Source organism: Lithobates pipiens, unplaced genomic scaffold (genome assembly GCF_037356315.1).
Source record: "Lithobates pipiens isolate NorthernLeopardFrog02 unplaced genomic scaffold, aLitPip1_a1.2 Scaffold_27, whole genome shotgun sequence".
Classification (NCBI taxonomy): Eukaryota; Metazoa; Chordata; class Amphibia; order Anura; family Ranidae; genus Lithobates; species Lithobates pipiens.
In genome coordinates, this window is record NW_027507788.1 from 179646053 (window position 1) to 179665418 (window position 19366).

The window sequence follows — 19366 nt, forward strand, 5'->3', positions numbered from 1 at the left end:
AGGAGGATCGCTACGGATGATTTCATGACCTGAAGACTTGCGGGAGATTACATACTAGATCTACGATTATCTGGTTTGCTTACCTACAGGCCCATATGACTCGAGAGGCGTAAGCCTTCCTCTGAGTCCACGTCATTTGGTAAGCCTCCTCTCCCCTTCTTTATCACGGTGGTGGTGGTATTATTCTACACATCAGAAGTTGAATTTCACCTTTTTTCACGTCACCTCAAGTTTGGAATTGTGATTGATATTACACATTTCAAGGACTGTTAGACGTTCACTTGATGGACTGTATATGTTAAATTAATTTTATTTACCTTAATCTTTTGTGTGCATGAGGTTCATGCACTCTTCCACCTGGGAGTAAGATCTCTTAATATACAACGGAATTTACACATAATTTCTTTTTTTTTGAAGTGTATGTAATTTTCTTTGCTTGAATTAGTGCCTTACTGGTTCATGTGGTTTGTTGCCACCTAAGCGCCACACTTTTTTGTTTTAATTTTAGAAATGTAATTTTGCTGTGGTACTGTTCTAAACACAGGAAAGATGCGCTACTTTACAGGCATACTAAGGACACCCCAGGCACAATATTTAAAGGAATATTTAATTTTTATTGTTTCACTTTATGCATTATTAAAATCACTGCTCCTGAAAAAAAGTCAGTTTTTAAAACTTTTTTTGCATGTCCCCTGGGGCAGGACCCGGGCCCCAAACACTTTTTATGGCAATAATTTGCATATGAACATTTAAAATTAGCACTTTTGATTTTTCATGTTTGTGTTCCATAGATTTTATATGCACAAATTTTTTGCCTGTACTCAGTTCTGAAGCGAACCGAAACGGGGGGTGTTTGGCTTATCCCTATTCAGTATCTACTATCTAAAGCTGGCCATACATGGATTTAAATTTTATATATATATATATATATATATATATATATATATATATATATATATATATATATATATATATATATTACACAGCATTACATATAGTGCGGATCCCCCTTACATCAGGGTCTCCAGAGATCTCCCACTTACATCAGGGTCCCCAGAGCCCCCCTCATTACATCAGGGTCCCCAGAGAGCCTCCCCTTACATCAGGGTCCTCGTAGAGCCCACCCCTTACATCAGGATCTCTGGAGAGCCTCCCTTTACATCAGGGTCCCCGGAGAGCCTCCCTTTACATCAGGGTCCCCAGAGAGGCTCCTCTTACATCAGGGTCCCCAGAGAGCCTCCCCTTACATCAGGGTCCCCAGAGGTCCCACCTTACATCAGGGTCTCCAGAGAGCCCCCGTTTACATCAGGGTCCCCAGAGAGCCCCCCTTACATTAGGGTCCCCAGATAGCCACCCCCTTCCAGAGGTTCCCTGTGTACCTGGCTGGTCTCCGCTGTCTGTGTACCTCCAACCCCCAGCACAGGAGGAGGTGGGAGGGGGTGACCACGTGATCTCCCTGGGGCTTGTAGTTCTCCTCCCGATTGTATACAGTGGAGAGGTGAGGGGTCTCTTAACTGGGCAGCTATCAGCAAGAGTGTACATGCAGAGCAACTCATTTGTACACTGAAGAGTGAAACTGATAACTGCCTGGGTCAGAGGCCCCTCCCTTCTCCACTGTATACACTCGGGTGGAGAACTACTAGCCCCGCAGACACCATAGAGCTCCCAATCGCCACCTCCCACTCCCCTCACTGCATCCCAAACTGAAAGCCAGAGTTGCAGGGGCAGATGCCAGGTCTTGGGGGGGGGCCCCCACAGCGGCAGAACGGCAGGGCCCAGTCGCAAGTGCAACTGCTGCGACCCTGAAAGTTTGCCACTGGTATGGGCACTGTAGTTGTACAGAAGTTGATCTACTGATCGACTTCTGTACAACCACCCTGTTTAATTCTCTTAAATCTTATAACAAACTAAGAAAACCCCAGTGGTGATTAAATACCACCCAAAGAAAGCTCTATTTGTGTGAAAAAATGCTAAAAATGTCATATGGGTACAGTGTTGCATGACCGCACAATTGTCATTCAAAGTGCAACAGCACTGAAAGCTGAAAATTGGCCTGAGCAGGAAGGGGGTTTAAGTGCCCAGTAAGCAAGTGGGTAATGAGCAATTACAGTGAGTACATGATCTCTGTACTTTTTTTCTTCTACATGTTAATGGGCTAATACCAGCTGCTTATGAAACACAAGTCTGCTGGGATTTTTTAATACACAAAGGGCCAAAAGTGACCACCAAGAAAATGTACCCCTATTGAATTCAACACAGTTAAAATCTTTGGATTAGTGACTTCTCAACTCCAAGAAGTGACTGATCTAAGTTCTATATATAAGTTATAGATTGAGCTATTGAAGTAGAAGTCCAATCAAAAACTCTCTAAACTTGAACATGCTCCCACCTCCATTCTAAGCCCTATATTATCTGCCCTGTACTGGGCCATCTTTAAGGCAGGGCAAAAGGGGGCAGCTGCCCTGGGCCCTGTCATTGTTGTGGGGCCCAACTAAAGCAGCTGTCTCATACTTGTCAACTATCCCAGTTTATATTCCCTTGTCCCTTGAAGTATTAGTCCCATGCTGTGTCCTGATATCTCAGTGTAAAGTGCTGCTACTAATGCTGCCCAGTTCTGCCTTATTGTTGTGTACAAATTACTCACCTGCAGACCCTGTGTTTACATATAAATAACTGTCATTCATATGTAAATAGCAGCATTCATACATAAATAGCTGCATCCGGCGGCATAAATCTGTAAATAGGGGAGGCATTCATATGTATATCATGCCCCCTGCAGTGAGGAGATAATGTGCTATAACCTCTAATCAGTGAGCAGTATTACAGTAATCTCTAGCAACCAATGAACAAGTAGAAATCTTGTACTGTAACCTCTAGCAACCAGTCAGTAAGTGGTAATGATACACTGTAACCTCTGGCAACTAATCACAATTGCTGCTTTATCTTATACAGTAAACTGATTTTAAGTCTAGCTGCTATTTATTATATGTCTCAGAGCAGGCGGAGAGCGAAATTCCATGGGGGGGGGGGGGGGAGCCCAAGAAAACATTCGCCCAGGGTCCAATCAACATTAAAGACCGCCCTGGCCCTGTAAAGGAAACATGTCTATACGTACCTATTCTGAAGGTGCTCTGGTCTGTTTTTTTTGCTAGAAAATTACGTAGAATCCCCAAATATTATACTTTTTTTTCTAACACCCTAGAGAATAAAATGGCGGTCATTGCAATATTTTTTGTCACATCGTATTTGCACATCGGTCTTACAAGCCCACTTTTTTTGAAAATAAGACAACAGTAAAGTTAGCCAAATGTTTTTTATATTGTGAAAGATAATGTTACACCGAGTAAATTGATACCCAACTTGTCACACTTCAAAATTGCGCCCATTCGTGGAATGGCGTCAAACTTTTACCCTTAAAAATCTCCATAGGCGATGTTTAAAAAATTCTGCAGGTTGCATGTTTTGAGTTACAGAGGAGGTCTAGGGCTAGAATTATTGCTCTCACTCTAACGATTGCGGCGATACCTCACATGTGTGGTTTAATCACCGCTCTCATATGTGGGCGCTACTCACGTATGCGCTTGCTTCTGCGCATGAGCTTGTCGGGACGGGGCACTTTAAAAAAAAAAATTCTTATTTATTTTACTTGATTTTATATATTTTTTCACAGTTTTTTTTTTTTTTTAATTGGGTCACTTTTATTCCTATTACAAGGAATGTAAACATCCCGTGTAATAGCATGACAGGTCCTCTTAAATATGAGATCTGAGGTCAAAAAGTCCTCAGATCTCATACTTGGACATAAACGCAAAAACAAATTAATAATTGTCATTTGAAAAAAATAACAGAAAAATTGCACTTTAAGACATATGGGCGGAAGTGACGTTTTGATGTCACTTCCACCCTGCTATAGTATGATGGGTGGGGGCCATCTTCCCCTCGCTCGTCTCCATACCCACCCAGCTTAAAATGTTGATACCCCGGTTGTGGCAGCAGCTGCTGCTGTTGCCGAGATATCCATCTTTAAACTGCCGAGGTATATGTACAGGAGCCGGTCGGCAAGTGGTTAAAGCGGTAGTAAACCCGCACATTTATTTATTTATTTTTTTAAACCTGCAAAGCAAAAGGCATAATGAGCTAGTATGCACTGCATACTAGCTCATTATGAAATACTTACGTTAGAACGAGGCCCCGAGATCTGGCCCGATCCACGCCGAGGGAGCTGACATGCTCCCTCTGCGTTTCTTCCGGGTATCGCGGCTCTGGCGCTGTGAGTGGCGCTGTGAGAGCCGTGATATCGTCACTCCCGCGCATGCGCGCGGGAGATTTCATTCCAGCCGCCGGCCACTGCCGGATTTTCAGGCCGAGAATCCCCTTGTGCGCATGCGCCGCTGCAGTCAGCGGCGCATACCGAGGGGGATATCTCCTAAACCGTACAGGTTTAGGAGATATTTTTTTACCTACAGATAAGCCTTATTATAGGCTTTCCTGTAGGTAAAAGTTTAAAAATCGAGTATATAACCACTTTAAGGTGATTTTATCAGATGTGCGGCCAACCAGACCTTTTCTTTTCTTCCACTGTGAAGCATGTAATGGACAGGGCCAGCACCTGGTAGTGTGCAGTGGAGGTGGTACAGCTGGAGACCGACCTTGAGCGGTGATTGCTCTTCACCCATAGCCTTACTATGGGGCATCCGTAGTCAGATCGGACTGGAGGGCCCTCAGAATAGGTAAGCATAGACATCATTCCTTTACAGGGTAGTTAGTATAAGGTTTAGAATAATTTAAACAATGTGAATAGATTTTATCAGCACAGCAGATAAGGAAAGCGGGAATAAAAACATTTATAAAGAGCTGAGATTGTCATCTGCTGGATGAAAGCAGAGATCTGAACTTTTGAAATACAATATTTCAAAGTTACCTGACTAAAAACATGAAAAAAAGTTTGTATTTTAAATAACTTAATAAATGAAATATACTGAATAACAATAGAAAAAAATCAGGAAGGGGACAAGTCACCTTATTCCTTCTAACTGAGCTGCGGCTGATGATGTATGCGACCAATCATATGCTCCGGTACGGTCATGTAGCCATCTGTTCAGTTCCATAATACATTTCTCTTGGAATCTTAATATGACTGTTTTTTTGAAAAACTTAGAGGCAGAAAAAAGATTGTGAATGATTGATCCAAGGCTGATGTCAATCAAAAGTGTACCCACAGTTTGACCTGGAGGAATATTAGAGATTCAGATGTTATCTTACCCGAAACTAATTTTACTGCCAAAAAAGAGATTTCACACTTTCATAACATTTGGCATTTAACGACAGTGCTAGATGAAAATTGTTTTACAAATTTATTCTCAATGAACGTATAATATGGCATGGGGATGTCCTGCTAGGCCCAGCCTTATATGTCACATTATCCTCCATATATGAAAGCACCAGATGAGCAATGAGCTGAGAGAGAGAGAGAGAGAGAGAGGGGGGGGGGGGGGGGTAATGAGAGTATAAAGGCATCAAAGGGCCATTTGCAGAGAAACAGTCACTTTACATCTGTTCATTTAGGCTCCATTAACACTTGTGCAACTTCAAAATTGTGTGATTTCTACTGCGACTTTACAGTGTGACTTGATTCAACTTTTATGCCACGTTGGACAAGTGCAACTTTGTTGCAACTTTGGCTTAGACCATGTGACTGTGTGTGCTCTACAAAGTCGCACACACATGTATATGATTCAGGTGCAACTTTCACGTGACTTTTGAGTGTTCACATTGAAGTCTATGGCACTCATGTTGCATGAAAATCTGACCAAAGTAGTACAGGAACTACTTTAATGTCGCTGTGACTTTAAGGCCTCGTGCACACAGGGCATTAAAAAAACAAGCTTCAAAGCCAGGAAAAATGCACCTTTAGAAGTGTTTTGCATTGGCGTTAATGGTGTTAATGCACACATAGCTCCTCTTTACATCAGAGTTTGCAGGATTCCCCCTTACATGCTGTGTTAGCATTTAGCAGTGTTTCTCTGCTCTCTATTTTTTACTCCCAAATCCAATTACTACAGCTTAAAAACACTTGACGTGGCTTAATGCTGTATACAGCATTAACATGTGTAGCAATGACCCCCGAAGGAGCTGCTGGTTTTATTTGGGGCTGCACTCTGATAATAAACCCCACTAACTTGACTCAGTCCCCTTGACACAGCTGTGGTGCAATACAATACAGTATAATATAATATAACATAATATACCTGTATTGACACTTCAGGATCCACTGGTTCCACCTGCTGGGGGAAACTAATACTCCACACAACGGTGTACTTAACCAAAGTATATTTTACTATAAGTATTGGCAAACAGGTGGTTACAATAATTGCGCTGTCATCCCAACATAGAATGACAGAACAATGACTTTTGATATAACAATTATAAACAATATAATTACAAGGGAGCTCCTCCTACTTTTATAGCTATGTGTGAGATCTCACTTAAAGTACTCCGTCTTTTTGGTCTTCTTATCTTCGCTAGCAATGATAATTCCTTATAATTTGTAATCCAAGGGTTAAAGTAATTAAAGTTGAGTTAAGGATGATCTTAGTGTTGCTTCCATAATTATAATACAATACTTGAGATGCGAGGCCTTAATTAGGCCTTATGCCTGCCTAGTGTCAGTTGCTATACTCCTCCTCCATGGGACTATGGATCCCAGCGAGGCCTGTATATAAGTCTGACTAGGTGCAAAGTTTAGTAAACTGTGGACCGCAACCCGCTCACCAACTGGATCAAAAGCTCGGTATGGTAACTTTGGTCCGGTGTTTGCTGCTTGCTTCTATGTCAGCCGGCTCCGTCACTTCGTTCCTTTCTGATAGGTGGACCTGGTCTTCCAATGCTCAAATGAGTGTCTCTGGATCTTCCCAATCCAATCACTGTGTCTCTGGCACTTCAGGTCACTCACACAACCAAGCAGGGTTGCGCTCCGCAAGGGCAATAGGCCACTTCCTTCGGGAGGCCTCCTAACAAGTTCTCACAGGCAGGCCACGGGTTCCCAAGAGACCTAAGATGGCCGCTCGGGCTCCTTTTATGTCCTACCCAGAATGCACTGTCAGAGAGAGTGTCCATGGGTAGGTCACCCGGCATCCTGGGTAAAAAGGTAAACTCTCCAGTGTAAATAACAGTCACTTCCTGTACCAAGTTCAATGCTTTGATAAAGAAAAAATCATTTAAGTCCACTATCCGTGTTTGGCCGCTAGATGGCGCCAAACACTAAGCCATAGTAATGTCCATAGACTTTCATTATGAATGCTAACATAATTTAGTAGGCAAGGATGCCAGCGCTACACACTCCCCCTACTTTGTCTCTTTGGTCCCCAAAGATGTTCCAAATCTTAACTCTATCCTGTATTCTTGTCTCTATATGGTTACACAATACAGACAGAGGAGCTTTCCACCAATTCTCATGTGGTTGGGAGCTGTCCTGTGCACTACTGGCTGACACTATAGTGTCTGATACAGATGTGTCAAGGGGTGAGTTGGGGTTGTTCTTTACTGAATCAGAAGTAGAGGGACCGGGCATTTCAGAGTTTTTTTTGCTGGCAATTTAAGTTGCTTCAGAGCATTCACCCAGTGTATCATAAGTCAGTCTCTTTGATGGGTGAATGTCTCTCTTTGCTCTTTGCCTTTTTGGTGTATCCACCATTCTTGAACAAGTATCCTCATTCCTTATTTCAGATGCTGGTAATGGGGGGTAGACAGGAGTATTCTGTTCTTCCGCTTGTTGTGTTATTGGCACAAATTCTGGGGCTTCTGCCTTAAGAGTCCCCTTATTATCTTCTCCTGTCTTTGGGGAAACATCAACTTTAGTCTCTGATGTCTCAGGTGGCCACAGCCAACTCATCTCCATTTCCTCATCCTCATCTCCAGAGGGGGCAGGCTGAGACCTAGTTGCTGGTCTGCACCCAGCAGTGGATGTGGAGGGGAGATCCTCTTCTGGATTTACCCTAACTTCTTCTGTGAGGGGTAAGAGATGATTTTGATGCCAGGTTTTCACTGGCCCAATGTTTCCTTCTGGCTTGATTTCGTACACTGGAAGTCCTGGGAGCTTCCTGCACACAATATATGGCTGTGGTCTCCAGCGGTCAGCCAACTTATGTTTGCCTGGGATGCCCATATTCCTTAGTAGGACACAGTCACCTGGTTGGAGATCCCAAACTCTTACTTTTAAATGAAAGTTCCTCTTATTCCTATTTTCTCTGGGGTTCAAGGTAGCTTGAGCCTGCTCATAAGCTATCTTCAAGTTCCTCTGCAGTCTGTCCACGTACCCTCGATGAGAGGTCTCTGATGTGTGGTCCAGAGAGGTCCCAAAGGCTAGATCTACTGGTAGCCTGGCTTCACGCCCGAACAGCCTATACGGTGAATATGCAGTGGCGTCATTCTTGGTACTGTTGTAGGCATGAACCAATGCAGTGATGTGCCTACTCCAACAGGGTTTCTGCTCTGCAGTCAAAGTCTCCAATATGTTCAGGAGAGTTCTGTTGAACCTTTCTGGTTGAGGGTCCCCTTGTGGGTGGTAGGGAGTAGTCCTGGACTTCTATATGCCTAGTAGATGCAACAGTATTTTTATCAGTGTGCTCTCAAAGTCTCTTCCTTGGTCCTAATGTATCGGTCGAGGTAGACCATAATGGACAAATAACTTTTCTACAAGAGTCTTTGCTACTGTGGCTGCTTGCTGGTCTCTAGTAGGGAACGCCTGGGGATAGCAGGTCAAGTGATCTGTAACTACTAAGATGTCCCCTTGCCCACTCAGGTCTGGTTCCAAACATAGAAAGTCTATGCAGACCAGATCCATTGGCCCAGTGCTCTCTAAGTGACTCATTGAGGCAGCCCTTTGGGGCAAGGTCTTCCGTTGTATGCACCTGAGGCAGGAATGACAATAGATCTCCACTTCAGTCCTCATGTAAGGCCAGTAGAACCTGTCCCTTATGAGTTGAAGAGTCCTCTCATCTCCCAAATGACCATGGTGGCCGTGCAGAGCGATCAGCACCCTCTCTCTGTGTTTTTCCGGCAGGAGCAGTTGCCACTTCTCTTTGGGATCTTCAGAGGGGCCCCTTCGGTAGACCACCCCCTGTTGTAACTGCAACCGATCCCACTCTTTCTGTAGTAGCCAGGCTTCTTTCCGGGGGCTCTTCTGCAGCAGATCAGGCGGTTTGTTCTCCAACGCCTTCAGTACTAGCCCACAGAGTGAATCTTCCTCCTGGTCTCTCCTGAGATCCTTTTTAGATAGCTTGGGAAGACCCTCTTGCATAATCTGGGAGATGTTACAATAACACCTGGGCACTACCACTTCTTCAGTTTGGGCCCCACCTTTTCCTTGATGGCCTGTCCCTTCACAGAGAGCTCTTACTCCTTCAGGGGTAAGGTGAGTCCAATGGGGCCTTCTTGACAAGGCGTCCGCATCTCAGTTACCAACTCCTGGTCTGTACTTCAGGCTGAAGGTAAACACAGAGCAGCCAGCCACCTGTGGCTGGTGGCATCCAGGTTTGAGGTGGTGAGCAAGTATGGGAGGGGGTTGTTGTCCGTCTTTACGACAAACTCTGCCCGTAAAGATAATCCTTCAACTTGTCCACCATTGCCCACTTCAGAGCCAGAAATTCAAGTTTGTGAGTGGGATAGTTTCTTTCAGCAGGAATTAGACTTCTGCTCACTTAGGCAATGGGCCGCAGATATCCATCACATTCTTGGTAGAGCACTCCTCCTAGCCCGTCTCGGCTGGCATCCACATGCAACTCGTAGGGTTTGGCAGGATCTGCATAGGCCAAAACCGGAGCAGTGGTAAGGCTCCACTTCAATTGCCTGAAGGCTTCCTCACATTGTGGAGTCCACTGGTCCAGACTGATCTGGGTCTACACCAGCTTCTTCCTGGTTCTTCAGGAGCTCAGTGAGTGGGTGGGCTATTTTGGCAAACCCTTCCACGAACCTCCTGTAGTACGAGCAGAAACCTAGGAATGATCTGAGTTCAGTCACATTTGTGGGCCTGGCCTAAGAAGTGACAGCCTCCAATTTCTTGGGATCTGTTGCCACTCCCTCCTCTGACACAATGTGTTCTAGATAGTTCACTGAGGGTTAATAGAATTGGCATTTTTCCATGGAGAGCTTCAGGTCTTCATCATTAAGCCTCTTCAGGACTTTCTCCAGGCGTTCTTCGTGCTCCTCCAACGTTCTCCCAAATACTATGACATCATCATACTATGACATCATCCAGGTATACCAGCACTTCAATCAGGTTCATGTTGCCTACTTTCTTCTCCATCAATCTCTGGAAGGTTGCTAAGGCTCCAGACAGACCTTGCGGCATCCGACTGAACTCTAAGAAACCCACAGGGGTGATAAAAGCGTTTTTTTCCCTATCTTCAGGACACATGGGGATCTGATAGTACCCACTTTCTAGGTCCAGCACACTGAACCACTTCGCCCCCAACAGGCTCTGTAAGGCATCCTCTATCCGAGGTGTGGTGTACTGGTCAGGAATGGTCCTCCGGTTCAAGGTCCTGTAATCAATGCACAGCCATAGGGATTCATTCTTCTTCCACCATTATTGGAAAGGCGTAAGGACTCTGGGACTCTCTAATAAAGCCCACCCTCTTGAGTTCAGCCAGCTTCCCTCAAGTCTTCAAGATCCCCCAGTGGGATTCGTCTGACTCTCTCCCAAAAGGCCTCGTCTTCTTCCAGCTGAATTCGGTGGGTCGCACTCTTTGCCAGCTCCACATCAAACTCACTTTTAGAGAAAGCTGACTTCCATCTCAGGAGTTTGGCCTTGGCTCTCTCCATCCAGGCAGGGGTAAGAGGTGTTTTCTTCAGGGAGAATTTTTCCTGGGGAGTCTCTCCGGCTTGTTCTCCCATTGAGCCACACAACGAGACTGGGGTTTCTGGGCTGACCTGTCCTAACATTGTGCTTGCTGGCATCCTCACTGGCACAGCTGCTGCGTTGCGGACACTGACTGACTGAAATCTTGCCATGGTTCCTCTTCAATGCCTTGGTTGGCAATACTTCAGGGATAAGTTCTAATCCTTTATGTTCTTCCTGGCTTGAAGTCTCAAGGACAATGAAAGGGCCCGTTTTTTTTCCAGCTTAACTTGATGGAGGCTCTCAGGCAGACTACTTCACCTGGCTGGACCAGTCTCTCTTTCTTGTCCAGAAGCCAGATTTCCAAAACGACTTTCAGGACAGCCACGCGAGAGATCATGGCTCCACCACCCAAAAGGAAACACCACCTCCATCAGAGCTTTTTAAGAAAAGCCTCCACGCAGCCTCCCCAGTTTTTTGTGTTTCCTCCAACTCGGAGGAACACCTCTGGTGGGAGCCATGATCTCTGAGGCTGGTCCTGGGAGAGGGAAGGTTCTCATCTGTATTTTTCTCTGGGGCTGGTCCTCCCATCTGCCTCCCAGTGGGGGACGGTGCCATCGGCTCTCTCTCCCCCTTCAGTGCTAGGAGAGAGCCAGGACACCGGTTGTCCTCTCCCCTATTTTTCTTTTTGCAGATCTGGCGGCTACAGGGTTTGTTTTTTCCACGTGCAGCCCACGTTGCATCGTTGGAGTGGGCGGCCGCCATCATTCTGGTGGCCATGAGAGCCTTCGGCCACGTCCTCCGGGAAAGGGGCAGGACTTCCAGATGGTGTGTCATTTCTGGTCATTGGAACACAGGGGGAGAGAGGAGGACCACCTGGCACCTTATTTCCGGTTCCGGGTCGACACAGCAGCGTTTTTGAATCCTGGGACCAGCGGTGACTGATACCACACGTTCTGCTGAGCTACCGATCTCCATCTTGTCTACTTCATTAACTTTCTCAATGAGTACCTCATCTGGAGTTGAGGGATCTTCAGTCAATCAGAGTCAATCCCCTTTTCCTCTCCAACATGCCCCTGACATATAAACCTGGGCTAATGGCATGGATTACAGCCTCTCTGATTTCGGACTCCAAATATCCTTTTTGTAGCCCCAAATCAATTTGATGCAGGAGGTTGGTGTTTATCTGTTTATCTTTCTGCGCTCTCTCTCCTATTTGGCCATCAATGCTGAAATCTTTCCAGATAATCACTTCCTGCAGGTGGCCATGAGTATGCTTCTTCATTACTGACCCAGGTTTGGGCGTTGTCTGGCTGTCTTTCTGACCTCCGCATGCGACACGTAATCCATTAATGTGCTTGGCTATCATGCTGGAGGTCTCCTGAAACCTCTCCTGTATGTCACTGTATTGCGGTTTCAGGTCAGCCAACTGTTGCTCTGACTGTGATTTAGCAGCGGTCCCTACTTTCTTGTCAAGGGGTTCTATCTGCTTCTGACTAGGACAGTCCTTTCTGACAATTTTACATTGGCACCTTGAAAGTTTTCGGGGACACCCTTCCTCCACTCTAGTAATGCGTGTCATAAACCATGAATCAGACCGAGACAGAAGTACAATGAAATCACACTTGTTTATTTTAATAAAAATAAAAGGTAAATAGAGTAAGCGTAGTCAAAGCATAGCCAGAGTCTAGTAACCAGATTGAGTAGTCAGCCAGGCCAGAAGTCAGGGATCCAAGTGGAGGAACAACAAGCAGGATAAGGAGCCAGAAGGGATGTCAGCGAGCCAGTCTTTAAACAGGTAGCAGGAGATGGTTTCTTGTGATGTGACCAAGGCAAAGGCAGAGATGAAGTGAGCTGGACAGCTTTAAGTAGGCAGGTAAGACGAGCAGGATCAGGAACAGCTGGTAACTGTGGAGAGAGATGAGAGCTGGCAGCCAAGAGAAGGAAGAGCTAAGCCAGCCCTGACAGTACCCCCTCCTCAATGACTCCTCTCCCTTGGAGGTCCACCGGCTTGAGGGGAAAACGTCCATGGAACTTGCGGAGGAGGACAGGCCTCCCCAACCTGGTAGGAAGGCGCAGGCAGGCATCTGCGGTAAAAGCATGGAGTCTGTACCTATCATTAGTATGACGCAAAGCCTCCTGGACTTGTACCCAAGTGGAACGAAGACCACAGAGATGCTCCTCTAACACAGCAATACTCTGCAGAACAAACGAGTCAGGCAACATGGAAGGTTGGAAACCATAATTCACCATAAATGGAGACAATCGGGAGGCAGAATTCAAGGCACTGTTGTGAGCAAACTCTGCCCATGGTAATAGGTCTGACCAGTTGTTTTGGTGGTCAGAAATATAGCAATGTAGGAATTGCTCCAAGGACTGATTGGCTCGCTCTGTGGCCCTATTAGACTGGGGGTGATACGTAGAAGAGAAAGCAAGCTGGATTCCCAACTGTGCAAAAAATGCTCACCAGAACTGGGAGACAAACTGACTGCCCCTGTCAGAGACAATCACCTTGGGTAGCGAAAGATCTCCCGAGCAAAAACGGAAGCCAGTTCCTTAGAAGTAGGCAACTTCTTAAGTGGGATACAATGACACATCTTTGAGAAGCGGTCAACCACCATAAGGATAACAGTGTTGCCTTGGGAGTTGGGCAACTCCACAATGAAATCCATTGACAGGTGGGTCCAGGGCCTCTCTCCATTGGGTATGGGTTGTAGGAGGCCCACTGGAAGGTGTCGTGGAGTCTTACTCTGAGCATACACGGCACAGACAGTTATGAAGGCAGTGACATCAGCCCGTAGACTAGGCCACCAGAATTATTGGAAAAAGGCCCAAATTAGTGTATTCTTCCCAGGATGGCCAGCTGCCTTGGGAGAATGGTAAGTCTGGAGCACAGCAGTACGGAGACTCTCTGGGAAAAAGCAGCGGTCACAAGGTTTCTCAGGAGGAGCATGGACCTGAGCAGCAAGAATTTTGTCACCCAAAGGAGAAGTAAGACTGGTGCGAACCGTAGCCAAGATACAATCAGGAGGAATCACAGGAACCGGAAACTGACTCCGACTTGAAAGTGGAGGAAAATTGTCGTGACAAGGCATCAGCCCTTACATTTTTAGTACCGGGTAAGAATGAGACAATGTAATTAAAACTAGACAAGAAAAGAGCCCATCGCGCCCTTCTGGGAGAGAGGTGCTTAGCCTCAGACAAGAATGTGAGATTCTTATGGTCAGTAAGAATAAGAACCAGCAAAGTGGTACCTTCAAGGAGATGTCTCCATTCTTTCAGGGCTAAAATGATCGCCAACAGCTCTCTGTCACCAATCTCATAATTGCACTCAGCAGGTGACAATTTCTTGGAAAAGTAGCCACACAGATGCATAGTGCTCTCAAAGTTAGAAAGTTGAGACAGAAGGGCGCCAACTCCAGTCTCAGAAGCATCAACTTAGGCAAGGCAACGTAGGATCAGGATGTGCCAACACAGGAGCAGAAACAAAGGCAGCCTTGAGAGTCTCAAAGGCCTTAATGGACTCCGGTGACCAACTCTGTGGGTTACCATCCTTTCTGGTCGTATCAGAGACGAGACGAGAAGTCACGAATAAACTTCCGATATTAGTTGGCAAAGCCCAGGAAATGCTGCAGAGGACATAAACACATGGGTTGAGGCCACTGTAGGACTGCCAACAGTTTCTCTGGGTCCATCAAAAAACCAGCAGTGGAAATGACAGGAATGTAACCTGTTCATGATGGAACTCGCGCTTCTCCAGTTTACAATAGAGATTGTTCTCTCTTAGTTTCTGAAGCACATGACAGACATCTGTGTGGTAGCTCTCCAGGGACTTGGAAAATATGAGGATATCATCAAGATAAACCACCATACATAACTGCAACAAATCTCGGAGGACTTTGTTAATAAACTCCTGGAAAACTGCCGGGGTGTTACAATGGCCAAAAGGCATTACCAGGTACTCATAATGGCCTGTTCTGGTATTAAACACAGTTTTCCACTCGTCGTCCTCTTTAATGCACATGAGATTGTATGCCCCTCTCAAGTCAAGCTTTGTGAATACCGTTGCTCCTTTGAGGCGGTCAAATAACTCTGTAATCAACAGAATCGGTTAGGCATTCTTAATTGTGACACAATTGAAACCCCTATAATCTATACAAGGTCTCAGTTCACCGCTCTTCTTCTTCACAAAGAAGAAGCCAGCACCAGCAGAATACGAGGATTTGCGGGTGAAACCTCGAGAAAGTGCGTCTGCAACATACTCCTCCATGGCCTTATGCTCCAAGACTGACATAGGGTAAACGTGGCCACAAGGAGGTATGGCACCAGGTTGAAGGCCAATTGCGCAATCATAAGACTGGTGTGGAGGCAAACTACCAGCTTGACCTTTGTCAAAGACATTGCTAAAATCGCGGTACTCCTCTGGCATGGAGGAGACTGAAGAGATGCATAGGACCTTGGATACCTTCAGGAAGCATGTCTCACTGTATTGTGGTGACCAGGAGAGAACCTCAGCACAGAGCCCATCAAAAGAGGGGTTGTGCCTCTGTAACCAAGGATAACCAATAACCAGCGGAAACCTGGGTGAGGAAATAACTTGGAATTGGATTATCTCATGGTGAAGAGCCCCTACGGCCATGGACAATGGAACCGTCTCATGAGTCACATGGGCAGGCTGTAAAGGTCTCCCCAAATGTTACTACACTGTGCAAACCCTGCCCCGAGCATACAGAAAATTAATTAATAGTTTGTATCAAAATTAATTAACACAAATTATTATATAGTGCATGTCACCAGATGAATAGTGATAATTTATACGATCTGTTGAAAAAAATAATATCCTGTGACTAAATATTATTCAACACTAAAAATAAATAAACAAATAACGAGAATCAAATGCATTGTTTCAAGTTCTATCAAGCAATGTCCACTTCCTAACAACATTGTTACAAACACCACTGTGAACGCTCCTGAGACTATAATGTATCCCAGTAAAATTATAGTCCATACGTTGAATCTTCAAATCATAATCCAAATAATGGAATGGTGAAACAAACGTTTAACCAGTGTCTCTTGAATAAACAGCAGATTACATCTACACTCCTCCACCACACCGCTCTAGATGTGACTCCTTTCCCCTTATGTGATTACACTCACCAGCTGTATATGCCTCACACTTTCGTGTTTGGCTGGATGTGCTTTTTCCTTTACAGGGTTTAAATGGGGTATCCAGGTTTCCACTCCAGAATGCAGGGCTAATGCCATGGCTGTTCTCATAGCCGCCACGAATGTTTCCATAGGTGTCACGGCTGTTCCCATAGATATTCTCATGCAACACAGAAAAGATTTGCTTCCATAGCGTGATACAGTATAAAACTTTTTAATCACACTTAAAAAACTCTCACATTGCACTCACATCAAAGGATGAATAAACACGCCAAATATGAAAAAATTCACAGCACTCTTGAGTAACCCATACTGAAGCATAGGTGGTCACGGCGGACCCAGGATATGCGGGAATGATGGATAGTCTCTCACCGCTCCTTAACTGTACCGCCAATTTACAGGGATCAATGTAAGATGTTCAGCATCCTATATGTATCTCTCTCATTCGCCTAGTAGCCAAAATCCGACATGTTTCGTCATAGAATTGACTTAATCAGGTCCATGATTAAGTCAATTCTATGACGAAACATGTCGGATTTTGGCTACTAGGCGAATGAGAGAGATACATATAGGATGCTGAACATCTTACATTGATCCCTGTAAATTGGCGGTACAGTTAAGGAGCGGTGAGAGACTATCCATCATTCCCGCATATCCTGGGTCCGCCGTGACCACCTATGCTTCAGTATGGGTTACTCAAGAGTGCTGTGAATTTTTTCATATTTGGCGTGTTTATTCATCCTTTGATGTGAGTGCAATGTGAGAGTTTTTTAAGTGTGATTAAAAAGTTTTATACTGTATCACGCTATGGAAGCAAATCTTTTCTGTGTTGCATGAGAATATCTATGGGAACAGCCGTGACACCTATGGAAACATTCGTGGCGGCTATGAGAACAGCCATGGCATTAGCCCTGCATTCTGGAGTGGAAACCTGGATACCCCATTTAAACCCTGTAAAGGAAAAAGCACATCCAGCCAAACACGAAAGTGTGAGGCATATACAGCTGGTGAGTGTAATCACATAAGGGGAAAGGAGTCACATCTAGAGCGGTGTGGTGGAGGAGTGTAGATGTAATCTGCTGTTTATTCAAGAGACACTGGTTAAACGTTTGTTTCACCATTCCATTATTTGGATTATGATTTGAAGATTCAACGTATGGACTATAATTTTACTGGGATACATTATAGTCTCAGGAGCGTTCACAGTGGTGTTTGTAACAATGTTGTTAGGAAGTGGACATTGCTTGATAGAACTTGAAACAATGCATTTGATTCTCGTTATTTGTTTATTTATTTTTAGTGTTGAATAATATTTAGTCACAGGATATTATTTTTTTCAACAGATCGTATAAATTATCACTATTCATCTGGTGACATGCACTATATAATAATTTGTGTTAATTAATTTTGATACAAACTATTAATTAATTTTCTGTATGCTCGGGGCAGGGTTTGCACAGTGTAGTAACATTTAGTAATTCATGTTCACTGGACTGGGTCTATAATCTTTAATACTTTTGAATTCACTGGTGTGGATTTATATTTAGCGCTGCTTATCCTACTGTTTAGATAAGGAATATTGCACATATATTGTTTTTTTTAAAGTGGCGGCTTAGTTTAAAGTTTTTTGTTTAGCGCAGTGGTGATACACAATAGATGGGGGAAAGAGTAAGTGTATCCTTGTTTTACATATGTAAAGGTCTCCCGCCAAGAGCCTGCACAGAGACTGGCGCAGCAGCAGGCCTGCGACTCAGGTTGTATCGGAGCAGCCACAGTGGGGGATTCCAGGTGAGCCGTGTGACTCAGGAGCGTTTGTAACGCCATGGCAAACTGATCCATGCGGTGATCTTGCTCATTCAATCTGGAAAAAATATTACCAACAAGTGGATTGACTGTGTGTTCTGAATTCATGGCCTTCGTCTACTGTCAGAAACCATGAATCAGACCAAGACAGAAGTACAATTAAATCACACTTGTTTATTTAAAGGTAAATAGAGTAAGCATAGTCAAAGAATAGCCAGAGTCCAGTAACCGGATCGAGTAGTCACAAAACAGGGGGAACAGTTCCACCCAAGAAGAACAGTGAGAGAACTGTTGCTTGATTCTATAAAGTAAATTTAATGTATATCAAAAAAGACCACTATAATAATAATGCACAGCAAACAGAGTTCAAAATCACAGTCCACAAACAGTTAAAATAAGACAACTTTGTCTGGTTAAAAAAGGGGGAGATGTGCAGCTGCACACATTCTTACACACATCTCACCATTCTAAATTCACATGCACACCTATGAAAAAAAGCCCAGATAGGCTATTGTACAAAGGGACATATAGCTATTAACCAGTAATTGGTGATGTGCAAGTGTGGTTAACCAAAGCTCAAAAACGGACACCATGGAAAAAATTGATTGGTATATTATACTCATTCATAGTCATCACAGATTTCCCTTCCATGGCAATTCCCAGATTGGCTTTGTTGAAATGAATGGTTTTAGGCAGACTCGGTTAATAGAGATGGACGAACTTCCGACGGGACATTTCGTGAACCGCGAACATGGCCAAAAGTTTGCGAACCGCAAAGTTTGCGGTGGGCCCCATTGACTTAAATGGCAGGCGAACCATGAAAACCTACAAGCCATATTTTCAGCCACAAAATACTTACTAGCTGTGCACACATAGTCCCACCACATGGCCACTGACATAACAAAAGTATGAAGTGAATCTGGGATCGACAATGACAAGCATTCTTTTTTTATCTGTGAAATTTTGACAATTCAGGACTCAGGAGCGCAAGAAGGCAATGGAGGAGAGGAAAGGTCAGGGTAGGCTATGAAGAGGGTGCAGGAGATGATCACCAGCACCGTGATAGAGAGCACTGACACCAGCACCGAGATAGAGAGCACTGACACCAACACCAGCACCGAGATACAGAGAGAGCACTGACACCAGCACCGTGATAGAGAGCACTGACACCAGCACCGTGATAGAGAGCACTGACACCAGCACTGAGATAGAGAGAACTGACACCAGCACCAGCAATGAGATACAGAGAGAGCACTGACACCAGCACCGTGATAGAGAGCACTGACACCAGCACCGTGATAGAGAGCTCTGACACCAGCACTGAGATAGAGAGCACTGACACCAGCACTGTGATAGAGAGCACTGACACCAGCACTGTGATAGAGAGCACTGACACCAGCACCAGCACCGAGATAGAGAGAGAGCACTGACACCAGCACTGTGATAGAGAGCACTGACACCAGCACTGTGATAGAGAGAGAGCACTGACACCAGCACTGTGATAGAGAGAGAGCACTGACACCAGCACTGTGATAGAGAGCACTGACACCAGCACTGTGA

At 44.9% G+C, this 19366-nt stretch overlaps 1 protein-coding gene across 1 annotated transcript in view; it reads right to left on the reverse strand.

Moving 5' to 3' along the window:
* LOC143933278 (nicotinamide N-methyltransferase-like) overlaps positions 1-19366 on the reverse strand; it is a 147659-nt gene that overhangs the window by 116972 nt on the left and 11321 nt on the right. Inside the window, exon 2 of the mRNA XM_077456163.1 lies at positions 5020-5227. Within this exon, the coding sequence (XP_077312289.1) occupies positions 5020-5227 (208 nt within the window). The remainder of the gene's footprint in view (positions 1-5019; positions 5228-19366) is intronic.